This window comes from Myotis brandtii, unplaced genomic scaffold (assembly GCF_000412655.1).
Source record: "Myotis brandtii unplaced genomic scaffold, ASM41265v1 scaffold1064, whole genome shotgun sequence".
In the NCBI taxonomy this organism is placed as follows: Eukaryota; Metazoa; Chordata; class Mammalia; order Chiroptera; family Vespertilionidae; genus Myotis; species Myotis brandtii.
The window spans coordinates 560-13193 of NW_005353602.1; the positions used below are offsets into that span (position 1 = coordinate 560).

At 59.0% G+C, this 12634-nt stretch overlaps 1 protein-coding gene across 1 annotated transcript in view; it reads left to right on the forward strand.

Annotated features, from left to right (window-relative positions):
- Positions 1-480: 480 nt before the first annotated feature.
- RBM19 (RNA binding motif protein 19) overlaps positions 481-12634 on the forward strand; it is an 87706-nt gene continuing 75552 nt past the window's right edge. The window contains exons 1-10 of the mRNA XM_005857034.2: positions 481-882; positions 1475-1555; positions 2304-2382; positions 4444-4515; positions 5495-5698; positions 6634-6764; positions 8044-8165; positions 8599-8695; positions 9033-9143; positions 11097-11297. Of these exons, the coding sequence (XP_005857096.2) occupies positions 481-882; positions 1475-1555; positions 2304-2382; positions 4444-4515; positions 5495-5698; positions 6634-6764; positions 8044-8165; positions 8599-8695; positions 9033-9143; positions 11097-11297 (1500 nt within the window). The remainder of the gene's footprint in view (positions 883-1474; positions 1556-2303; positions 2383-4443; positions 4516-5494; positions 5699-6633; positions 6765-8043; positions 8166-8598; positions 8696-9032; positions 9144-11096; positions 11298-12634) is intronic.

Consider the following 12634-nt stretch of genomic DNA (forward strand, 5'->3'; position numbering starts at 1 on the left):
GTTCTGCGTGGCTCAGGATGGCTGCAGCCGTGGGAGCTGGAGGCAGTCAGCCGTCCGAGGGGCAGGAGCTCGGGTTTCTCCCTGCAAGCACCTGGAGGGTTTAGTCCAGGAGTGGCCAAAAGGTCCTCCAGGTCGCAGTTGAAAGCGTGGATGACGAGGGCAGGGCTGCTGCGGGGAACACGCAGCTCCCGACGTGTGGCACCTCAAAACGGCAGCGTCTCACCCATGTGACTGTTTATTAGAGGACTCACCAGGGCGCTCGGGTTTCTCCCTGCAAGTACCTGGTAGTCACTGGAGGGTTTAGTCCAGGAGAGGCCAAAAGGTCCTCCAGGTCGCAGTTGAAAGAGTGGATGACGAGGGCAGGGCTGCTGCGGGGAACACGCAGCTCCCGACGTGTGGCACCTCAAAACGGCAGCGTCTCACCCATGTGACTGTTTATTAGAGGACTCACCAGGGCTGCGCGGCACAGGGCCCCTGGTGATGGTGGGCTTGGCACCTCGTGCCCCCTGCCGTCCCAGGCCCCTTGCGGGCTGCACAAACACAGTCCCTCGGTGCCAGGGACTGTCCCCGACTCCCAGCCTCCCTGTTTTCCCAGAGGAGGGCGGCCCCGAACCGAAGGCAGCCGTGCGGAAGGAGCTGTCGGACATGGATTACCTGAAATCCAAGGTGGTGCGGGCCGAGTCGCCGTCTTCCTCGGACGAGGAGGAGGAGGAGGAGGAAGAGGAAAGTGAAGATGAGGCCGTGAACTGTGATGAAGGCAGTGAGGCCGAGGAAGAGGATCCCTGCGCTGCCCCAACCCGGCAGGGCCAAGAGAGGACAGGGCCAGGCCCAGAGCAAGGCACCCTGTCTGGGACCAAGAAACCCCAGGAGGCCAGCGCCCAGGTGTGTGGATCGGGGTGGGTCTGGGGGTCCGGGAGCCGGTTGGTGGTTCACCATGTCCTCGCCCATGTACCCTGCAGGCCCCAGACCTGGCTACACATCTCAGCTTTGCCACTTGCTCTGTGACCTGTGCATGCACTTCTTTCTGAATCTGTTTCCTGTCACTGGAGAGTGAGCTGCTGATGGATGCAGCCTGTTATACTTTGTATTTAGTGGCAGTGTACGCAGATGTCAGCCCACAGTCAACAACAATGCGTATGATTAAGTGAGCACTTACTACGTGCTGGGTCCAGTGCCTGCCGTATCCTTTGTTGTTGACTCTTAAGACAGTCTTGAGGGGCAGGCGTTCTTCATGTCCGGTTTCACAGGGGAGGGCGCTGAAGTCCAGGGGAGGGATTGTTTCGACCCAACCAGACAGCAGTGCCCGATGGTGCTCTGCACAGTGGGCACAGACTGAGCTCCGAGTCGGTGGCAGCGAGCATCACGTGACCTCAGGATGCTCGCGGCATCCCCGGCTCGCCGTCAGTGTGCCTCTGCACACTCAGTGCCACTGGGCCAGGGACTCACTCCCACTCTGTTCTCTGCCGTCACTCAGAAAGAGAAGCCAGCCGTCCAGTGGGAACCCAGCACCCCCCACACCGTGAAGCTGCGGGGAGCCCCGTTCAACGTCACAGAGGTGCGTGCCGCTAACTGGGACAAGGGCCAGAGCTGAGGGTGGGGTCCTGGGAACCCCTGCTGCAGGGGGTTCAGGGTCAGCGGAGGACTGGAGCTGGGGAGAATTGGGGCTAAGAGGCCGCTGAGTGCGATCCCAGGCCTTGCCTTTCACGCGACAGTGGCTGCACCAGCCGAGGAGGACCAGCTGCCCTCACCCATGGTGCACGCTAGGGCTGCGCATGCTTCTCCTGCTGGGAAAAGGGAAGGGCAGCTGGTCAATATTTAAGGCTTTGGGATCCATACTCTGTGTTAGTGCATTTTAAAAAAATGTGTTTGAATCGCCCTCATGTTCAGAAGAGAGAGACTGGAGAGTATTGGGGACGGCCTGCAGCAGCACCGTAAGTGACTGCGAGCCATCACCATGAGGGCACGGGGACAGATAGTCCAGCGCTGAGGAGAAGCGGGAAAGGCCAGACTTAACCCCAAATATAAAAGGTACTTGCGGGGAGGATATCAGACACAGTGCCTTAAAATGCCGATGGTGGCGTTACTATTTTATATTTACATCCTTCATCTCCAGCTTTTCTTCAGATTTTTTCCAAGTTTCATTTAATGATGGAGAAAAGATGTGTATATTTAAGGGAAAGAGAGAAACGAGAAAGGGCGAAACACTGGTAACCTTTCTGCGTTCAGAACTTCGGCCCAGGTTTCTTTGTTTGGGCTGCGCTTTTATTACCAGTTGATACAGGGGGAACCTTTCCTTCATCTAGAAAAACGTTACGGAGTTCCTGGCGCCCCTGAAACCGGTGGCCATTCGGATCGTGAGGAATGCTCACGGGAACAAGACAGGTGAGGTTTGGGTGTCGGGGGTCCAGAGGCAGCTGGGGAAGGTGGAAGGTCGGGGCAGTGGAGTTGGGGGACACTTGAGGGGCGGCTGTTCTTGTTTCTGCTTGTGGTACCCGGCTCCGTGGATTGGCTAGACCCGTGGCCGGCAAACCGAGGCTCATGAGCCACATGCGGCTCTTTGGCCCCTTGACTGTGGCTCTTCCACAAAAAACGACATGCAGGCGCGCACATACAGTGCGATTGAAACTTCGTGGCCCATGCACAGAAGTCGGTATTTTTGTAGCTCTTCCACAAAAAACGACGTGCAGGCGCGCACGTACAGTGCGACTGAAACTTCGTGGCCCATGCGCAGAAGTTGGTATTTTGTGGAAGAGCCACAGTCAAGGGGCCAAAGAGCCGCATGTGGCTCGCGAGCCGCGGTTTGCCGACCACTGGGCTAGACTGCTTGGGCCAGGGTCTCCTCTAGTCCCTGCCTGGCAGCCTGGTGCGTGGTTGTCACTGTTTCTCTTGTCTCCACTCTTGCCAGTGGGCTTGCCTGTTGCTTTAAACAGATGTCCCTCCCCAGTCCAGGGTTTGCTGTGCTGACAGGCAGCACTCTGAGCTGCTAAGAATGTGTGCTGTTGCCTCTCACTGTCCTCTGCCAGTCTTCCCCTCTGGGCAGCGAACATGCTGGAAGGAAGGGTTTGAGCTTGGAGAGCTGGGCGCCCCCTTACTGCCCCGGCCGGGGCTGCAGGACACGCAGCAGCAGAGCTGTGCTCCCAGGAACCACACCGAGGCCTCAGCAGCGCTGGGCATGCAGGCTGTCCTTGGCAAGAAGCTGTGGGCACGGGCTGAGCAGCAGGAGCTGCTGGGGCCAGAGTCCGGGGAAGAAAGGCCACCTGCTTTAGGGGTGGCCATTGTTGCCTTCAAGTTTCTGTGTCCCCGCCCCGGCCCTCTGAGCAGGCAGCCCTGCTCTCCAGGCAGGCCTGGTAGCCAGCATCCCTCTCTCCCTGCCCACCTGTTCGGGTACAATCCAGGGCAGGGGAGAGCCTGCCCAGCTTCAGATCCCAGCTCGGCCACCTGCCAGCCCTGGGGCCTTGGACCAGGACGCGGAGTCAGTTTCCTCATCTGAGCAATGGGGTGGTCGTGTCTCGTTTAGTTGTGAGGACTCAGTGAGTTAGTGCGCATAGCGTTTACAACAGTGCTGAGTTCCCATCCACGCTCCCTGCGAGCCAGCGTTAGGACTGTGGCGGTGCCCCGCTCGCACGGCTCTTCAGAGACCAGCGGGAGGGGCAGGGAGGGGCACACTTGAGGTGTCAGGACGAGGAGCCATATTGGAGGCCTTGGAGCTGGAGAGAGCTGGCCTGTGAGCGTGACGCTTCAGGGAAGTAATCGGATGTCCCCATGGGAGCTGCCGAGGAGGCAGGCTGGCCCTGCGCTGAGGGCTCAGTAATGACTGGACTTCAGCCCCGGGTGCAGGCCGAGGATGGACAAGACCCCCACTGGCTCTGCGCACCTCGGGCCTCGGGCTCCGGCAGAGTGGCTGTGGAGATGGCCCCTCAGGGTGGGTCACAGGGTGGGGGGGCGGGGCTGGACGGGGACAGAGGCCTCCTGTCTTCTGACTCCGACATCCCAGCATCGTCATCCCAGTGTCGTCAGTGTAGAGCCAGGCCCCAGAGTCTGAACCAGGGATGGGGAATCTTTTTCCTGCTAAGGGCCATTTGGGTATTTATAGCACCATTCACGGGCCATACAAAATTACCAACTTAAAAATTAGCCTGCTGTATGTGGTCAGACATTTCATTAGCTCACCCCTGATGCCTTGGCAGGGCCAGACCAAATGAAGTTGCAGGCCTTGGACGGCCCATGGACTGGACGTCCCGTCCCTGTCCCCCTCCCGCCCCCAGCCTAAAAATTCTATGAAGGGAGATTCGGCCACAGTGGAATGGAATCTTTGCATTTTGTAGAATTGGCAAAACTGGAAGTTCTTCCCCATTCCGCCCAGCTTCTCCTGAACACCTAGCACAGTGTGGGGGACTCCTGCACGTGTCTGCGGACTTGACCTTTGTCATTGTCCTTCCTCAGGGTACGTCTTTGTGGATTTCAGCAGCGAAGAGGAAGTGAAGAAAGCTTTGAAGTGCAACAGAGAATACATGGGTAAGGACACGGGGACAGGCCCAGCTCCGCGTGGAAGCAGGGTGTGTTCATTCATTCCTTTATTCATTCTTTTACTCCACGTTTGGTGAGGGTCTGCTCTGTGCCAGGCACTGCTCTGGGCACTGGTGAGACAGTGGCAAGCAGAACAGCTTGTGCAGCTGATGTAGAGTAAATGGACATAAGGGAGGGAGAGGGGGAGGCATCCGATGGGCTGTGCTGGGGGGAAATGCAGAGCAGGAGAGTCAGGATTGGAGGAGGCACATTTATAAACACGAGTGTGTCCCCTTGGGCCTCCCTGAGAAGGTGAGAAAACCCAGAGGAGCAGAGGGAGCAAGCCCTGGCTTGGTGGGGCAGGCGTTCCAGTGCAGGGAACAGTCAGGCAGCATGTGCAGGTCCCTGAATTGGGAGGTCGCCTGAATGGTCTGCAAGACGTGATCATTGACCTGACCCTGGCATGGACAAGTGACTCAGATCCAGCCGCCGGCCCCTAGTGAAGATGCAAGTTCTGTCGGGGAAGGAGAGAAACCAAGCAGTCTTGTCAGCCGGTCAGGCAGTAGGTGTTTATTGAGCACCTACTGTGTGCACGTGGAGGAGATAGTGGTGGTCACGGTCTAATCAGGCCCCGGGTGATGCACGTAGAGTTCACTAGTGCAAGGCGACGGGCTCCTCGGTGTTGGGTGCACACGTCATGTGTTGTGTCCTGAGGCAGAGTAGCCAGCCGTTGGTGCCAGGACACATGCCCTGAGCTCAGGATGCAGATCTGGACGGAGGCGGCCCAGGCAGGCTCCCCCCGGGTTGACACTGACTTGCAGGGTGGATGACATGGGGAAAGGGCCTTCGGGTCAGGCCAGCTGCAGCCTGAGCCTGGGCCTTGGCACCTGGAAGGAGGCGGTGGTGGCGATGAGTTTGGAATCGTCAGTCGGGAGTCACTGGCAAGTTCCAGGCCTCCCCCCAGGCCCTGACTCCTCTCCTTGTGCAGGTGGCCGCTACATCGAGGTGTTCAGGGAAAAGACTGTCCCCGTGGCCAAGGGGCCCCCGAAAAGCAGCAGCAAACCCTGGCAGGGCCGGACGCTCGGGGAGGACGAGGAGGAGGAGGACCTGGCCGACTCGGGGAGGCTCTTCGTGCGCAACCTGCCCTACACCAGCACCGAGGAGGACCTGGAGAAGATCTTCTCCAAATACGGTGGGCGCGGCTCCCCCAGAGCAGGCGGCTGAGGGCAGGCAGGCCCGGCTTCCAGTCCCAGGCTGCCCCTCAGCTCTTGACCTAGAGCTCATGATGTCCCCTCCCGTCTCAGTTTCCTCATCCATGAAATGGGCTGATGATCCCTGAGGTGCTGTGAGAATTCACACACGCTGTGTTTGACAGCAAGGGTGTTTTTGCTGTTGTCATTGTTGCTATTATTATTTTATAGGACATGCACATGAACTTGAAGACACGTAGTTTAGCTGGGTCACCCTGGGCTGTATTCTGTTGTAAGGTCACGGCTGTGAAGGGAAGGAAGTTAGGGTTTAAAGTGATGGTGAGGTCTCGATGCCGCTGAGATCCTCTGGAGGGTCTCCCACTTTTATTCGGAGGCCGTCTCTGGGTGGTGGGGGATTGGGGCGTGGTTGAGTGCCTGGTGTGGGGGCAGGGAGGCCCTGAGCAGGACTCTGCCATTGGTGTAACCTTCCAGCCTGCGGTTACTGCTGTCCTGAGCATGGATCCTTCCCCCCAGGACAGCACCCTAGTTGATAGCAGGGCCGGCTGCACATGAGAAGAAGTCAGTAGACTGCAAGCACTTCCAGGGCACTGAGCAGGCGCTTTTAGGACACTTCACGTGTCAATGCCTTTAACCCTCCCAGTACCCATGAGTTGGTGCTCTGATGATGCCACTTTACAGATGAGAAGACTGAGGCATCTGAAGACAACACCTCTAGGTGGTGGAGGCAGGACCCAGCCCAGCACCTGTACTGTCAGGAGAGACCCTTGACCTTTGAGGTGGTCTCACTGCTGCCTCTGACCACGGGCCAACCCAGAGCGGCAGCCCGATGCTCTTGCCAGTGAAGACCGTCACCTGCTCAGTGCCGAGCGTGCAGGCCCATCCCGGCCCCAGACACTGACCCCTCTCCTGTCCGCAGGCCCCCTGTCCGAGCTGCATTACCCCATCGACAGCCTGACCAAGAAACCCAAGGGCTTTGCCTTCGTCTCCTTCATGTTCCCTGAGCACGCGGTGAAGGCCTACGCGGAGGTGGACGGGCAGGTGTTCCAGGTGACTGCCCTGGGCCCAGGTGGCCGGGAGAGGTCGTGTGTGTGTGCGTGTGCGCACCCCCCATTTCTAAGGAAGCACACTAGTGGCCGGGAGAGGCCGTGTGTGTGCATGTGTGAGTGCGTGTGTGCATGTGTGTGCACATCCCCACATTTCTAAGGAAGCACACTAGTGGCTGGGAGAGGCCGTGTGTGTGCATGCGTGAGTGTGTGCGTGCATGTGCACACACCCCCATTTCTTTTTTTTTTTAAATATATTTTATTGATTTTTTACAGAGAGGAAGGGAGAGGGATAGAGAGTTAGAAACATCGATGAGAGAGAAACATCGATCAGCTGCCTCCTGCACACTCCCCACTGGGGATGTGCCCGCAACCAAGGTACATGCCCTTGACCGGAATCGAACCCGGAACCCTTGAGTCTGCAGGCTGATTCTCTATCCACTGAGCCAAAGCGGTTAGGGCACACACACACCCATTTCTAAGGAAGCACGTTATTGGCCTGGGGTACTGTCCTCGCACCCGCCTAGAGGGCAGCGCCCTGAGGGCTGGTCGGCTCTGGTTCCACTGAGCTGTCAGCACCTGGGACAGCGCCTGGCACCTAGTGGGCACTCCCAGAGGGTTTGCTGAATGAATGAATATGCTCTCCTTCTGGAGAAATAGCACTTGGAAGAGGAAGAAGAAAGGAATGCCTGGCACCTAGTGGGCACTCCCAGAGGGTTTGTTGAATGAATGAATATGCTCTCCTGGAGAAATAGCACTTGGAAGAGGAAGAAGAAAGGAAGGAGTTGGGCGCGGTCATGTTAAATGGCCACAGTGGAGTGTAAGGCGCTCTTGTCTTTTTTCCCAGTGCCTCCAAGTAAGGTGCTCAGTGCGCACCCCCAGCCCAGGCTCCTGTCCCCCTCTTCCCTTCTTTCCATTTGTGCCTGCATAGTGCAGTGATCTCCCTGTGGCCTCTGGACCAGACCTCCCGTGCAGGCCTACGTGTGCAGGGGCAGGATGGGCCTTGGCCTCGGGGTGGGGGGTGGGTGGCACTTACAAGCTGACCAGTCTCCCTCGTGAGGCTGTCACATGGCCTCTGTCCCAGTGTCAGGCCCCCAGGTCCTGTGGCCACGTCCCCATTCTGAATCATTCGAGGGTAACCACATGGTCGTTCAACCTGAGGCCACATCTGAGAGGATTTTAACACTGCGTGCTGCCGCCTGCTCGGAGAGGCCGCTATCCTGGGGAGGATGTGGAGGCACCTTCCCCCTCCCCCCCCGACCCCTGCCCCTTGTGCCCTCTAGGGCAGGATGCTCCATGTATTACCATCCACCATCAAGAAGGAAGCCAGCGAGGACGCCAGCGCCCCGGGATCGTCCTCTTACAAGAAGAAGAAAGAGGCCAAAGACAAAGCCAACAGCTCCAGGTTCTTACACGTGCGGCCTCGGGCCCTGGCCAGCCTCCTGCTCCCTCGCCCCCTCTTCCCCAGCTGCCACGGGGCTCTGGCTCCTTGGGGTGGGTCCAGCCTCGCCATAACCTTGCTGAGCCCGTTTCTCCTCTGCAAAATGGGAGAATCGTAGTGGTGCTTAGCTATGCGGAGTCCTGGGGATTGAACAGGTTGACAGGCAGAGCTTAGTCCCTGGCACAGAGTGGCTGCCTGACACAAGTGAGGGTTGTTCATGTCATCGTCGCCGTCCTCGTCCGCAGGCCCTGGGAGGTGGCCCACACCAGGGAAGCTGGGGGAGAGAGGCTTTGGGGTTCAGAACGGCAGGCCGAGGGCTCATTTCTCAAAGGTTTCGCATCTGAAACAATATTCCCGTCACTGCTCTGCGGTCTGACGTCCCTCTCCTGCCTCTCAGCTCTCACAACTGGAACACGCTGTTCATGGGCCCCAATGCAGTGGCCGACGCCATCGCACAGAAGTACAGCGCCACCAAGAGCCAAGTGTTTGACCATGTGAGTGAGCGGCCTGTCTGATGTACCGGCTGTGGGCCAAACATGAGGGGCCAAGGGCAAGGAGAGGGCATCGTGCTGGCTTGCCTGGGAGGGGGCCTCTGCTGCTGCATCGTGGTCAGCCTGGGCCCCGGCACGTCCCAGCCGCCCCTCGACCCTGGCTCCTGCGGGGTTGTGTGGAGCCACCCTGAGAGGTGACAGCCAGAGCCAACCGGTCAGTGGGGTCGGGGAGGGCATCAGGGGGTCCTCTCCATCCAGGCCTTCCTCTCGGGCTGTGGGACACGGGAGGCTGCTCGTCACCTGCCCGACAGCCAACAGGCCTCTTCCTTCCCTCCCACAGGAGACCAAGGGCAGCGTGGCCGTGCGCGTGGCCCTCGGGGAGACCCAGCTCGTGCAGGAAGTGCGGCGCTTCCTCCTGGACAACGGGGTCAGCCTGGACTCCTTCAGCCAGGTGGGTGCACACCGGCTCGGTGCGGCTGCCGGCCACGGGGAGCTGGGAGCTGGGCTGGGTTCAGGTTGGCAGCGTGGCAATGGGTTTGAGGACCCGGCCTGTCGAGGGTGATGTTTGCCATTAATTTTTAGTCTCCAAAGAGAGGAAGAAAATCACACGGGTTCAGACAAGGCGCCTATCTGACCGGATGGTGTCTCTCAGGGGCCTATGCAAGAGGGCTACCTCGTAACCTTCATGCAGACCAGGGGGCCCAAACATCCTGTCCCCCCAGCTCCTTTCTAAGAGCACTGCTGTCTATCTGAGTGGTGGGCCTTCCTTGAACCAAGTAGGGGAGCGGTCACCTCTACGTGCTCCCTCCACCAGGTGGGGTTCTCGGGGTTATGGCTGATTAAGTCTCGGGGGTCCAGTGAGCACCTAACATCCTTATCCCCCCTTTCATTCTACAGACAAGGAAACTGAGGCCCTGAGGGTGGGGGCTGTCTTAAAGGTCCAACAAAGAGACTGTGGCAGGAGCCTGGGCTCAGTCTCAGCTTCCGCCTCCTAAATAGCAACTTCCTGAGGTTTACCTGCCTTAGACTTGACCTGAGCAGGGTGGTTAGGATGGAAGGGTGGGCAGGTAGCTGAGTGGGTGGAAAGTGGGGGTGATGGATGAGGTGGGTAGGGAGGTCGGTGGGTGGATAAGTAACTATCACTAGCTAGCATCTATCAGGACTTACCAAAGCGCCCTTCCGAGTTTCACTTTCCTAACCCTCGTGGAAAGCAGCACTGCTGTCCCCGGTCACACAGAAGGGACCATCACAGGTGCAGTCCCTGCTTCCAGGTCACGCAGCTATTTACGGTGGAGCCAGATTTGAATGTGGCCCCAGAGTCCACGTCCCTAATCGTTACACTTGCAATCTGAGTTGCACCTACAGAGCCCATGGGTGCCCTGCCTTTCCCACCTGCAGATATGCCCTCCCCTATGAGGAGAGCCTGTGAGGCCTACAGGATGGGTGTTAACCATTAGCCCATTTCACAGACGAGAACACTGAGGCCCACAGGGAAAGCAGACTGGGGTTTAAGGCCAGGTCAGTGGCTGAGCTGAGACTCACACTCAGATGATCCCAGACCTGGAACTTTCCCATTACATGTTTTTGGCTCCCTGCCCCCCTCCAACATTGTTTTTCACGAGACAGTTGCTGACGTTCACACAGCGCTTACGCTCTACGTGCCCTTTGCCTGTGTTAGCACAGCTGTTGCAGCCTCTCCCGGAGCGGTCCTGGAGATAGCCCGTGTCCTTATGTTAGTGAGGGGCCGAGCGCAGGTCAGTGCGTCTCTAGTGTCTAGTGTCTTGGTTTGGGTTCTTCCAAAGGCAGACTCAAGAGTCAAGGGCAAGTATGGTTTTGGGCAGCAGACACAGTGAGAAAGGCCAAGGGGAGGGCAGGAGCCCGGTGCAGGGCGTTCTTATGACAGCACCTCGTCCAGCAGGGCCGAGCTGGACCTGGGGCACCGGCAGAGCCCTGCCTGGAACTGTCTCACCCATAGGACCAGGGACGCACCAACCCCTGGGAGCCCGGGCTGCTCCCAGCCCCTGTCGCCTGCCATGATGTGACAGCAGGCGCCTGCAGTTGTAGGAGAAGGCCTTGGGCCTGGGCCGTGGATGCAGATGCTGCCTGGGCTGGAGCGCCCGGATGTCCCGCAGGGCTGCGGTGGGCAGTGGCGGGAGCTGCCGCGGCTCCACAGTTGACACCCAGGGGGTCCACTCTGATGCCCTCACCCTTATCCACTCCACGGAGCCTCCTCTTTTCCAGGGAGCCACGTGCCTGAGATGGTGCCGTCTCCTGGGCCGGCCTTTGAAGTGCCTGGTGACTGAGGTCCCAGGGGGGCACCTGGTCTGGAGTCGACCACAGATCAGTGCTGGTGGCAGGGCCTGCCCTCCTGTTGTCCCTAATGTGTCCATCTCCTCCCTGGCAGCCCGCTGCGGAGCGAAGCAAAACCGTGATTCTGGTGAAGAACCTGCCGGCAGGCACCTTGGCAGCCGAGCTGCAGGAGACCTTTGGCCGCTTCGGCAGCCTGGGCCGCGTGCTGCTGCCTGAGGGCGGCGTCACCGCCATCGTGGAGTTCCTGGAGCCGCTGGAGGCCCGCAAGGCCTTCCGCCACCTGGCCTATTCCAAGGTAGGGCGCCGGCCTGCATCCGGGGGATGAAGGGAGCAGACGCAGCGATGGTCTGAGCAGGGGCCTGGCCCGTGGGAGCCCCTCTGAAAGCACCTGCTCTGTGCTTACTGTGAGCTTGGTCCCCACTGAGATCACAGGTGAGAAGCTGGAACCTTCAGAAAGAGGTCTCGGCCTCGGGCTCCTCAGCGTTCTGCTCCCTCGGACTTGACCCTCATTCTTCTGCTTGTGGGATCTCGTACCTACAATAGCTTAGCAGTCAGTTCTGCAGGCGGGCTGTCTCCTGTCCTTGGTAGAAACAAACATACACTCACACACAGATAGTAATGAGTGTGATAGTCTCCTGTGGCCGCCATAAGAGGTTACCACCAGCTCCGTGGCTTAAAACAGCAATGTGTCCTCTCACAGTTCTGAGGCCGGAGGTGGGAAATGGGGGTGCTGCAGGGCCGTGCTCCCTCTGAGGCTCCAGGGAGGCCCCTCTCGCCCCTGCGGCGCCTGGTGGCGCCAGTGCCCATGGCTGTGGCTGCTGCACTGGCCTCTGCCTCCTCACATGCCTTCTCCTTCCCTCCATTTCTGGCTGGATCCAGGGCGACCTCACTTCCAGATCCTTCACTCAGTGACATTTGCAGACCCTTTTCCCAAATCGGTCACACAGGTGCTGGGGGTCAGGACGTGGACGGCTCTTCTGGGGCCACCTTACAGCCACTGCAAGTAGCTTCTCTCTCAGGCACGTTAGCCATGTGCAGCCTCTGTCCATGTCTGGTTTGTCTTTTCAAAGAAGAGCCGCACGCACGTATGTGCACATGCGTGGCCGAGAGTCTGTTGCGGGGAGAGAAGCGTGTCTCCAGTGGCCCCACTGCACTTCCTGCACGAGAGCTGCTTCTCATCCTGGTCTGTCCCCCACCCCCTGCCCACTCCTACCCCGGCCAGAGCAGCCCAGGGGACACACATGCTCGGCCCCTCCCCCAGCCCTGAGCTGCAGCAGGCCCCCTGGTTCTCAGGGATCAGGCGGCGGAGGGCTCTGGGCTGTGTGCCCCTCCTGGCTCTTTCCGGGGCGAGTCACTCGTACTCTCTGACCCTCGGGCTCTTCGTCTGTGTAAGACACTGAGTCCCTCTTCACCTCTGTCTGCAGTTCCACCACGTCCCCCTGTATCTGGAATGGGCTCCCGTGGGCGTCTTCTCCAGCTCAGCCCCACAGTGGTTCTCAGGGATCAGGCGGCGGAGGGCTCAGGGCTGTGTGCCCCTCCTGGCTCTTTCCGGGGAGAGTCACTCGTACTCTCTGACCCTTGGGCTCTTTTTTTTTTTTTTTAAGATATTTTATTGATTTTTTACAGAGAGGA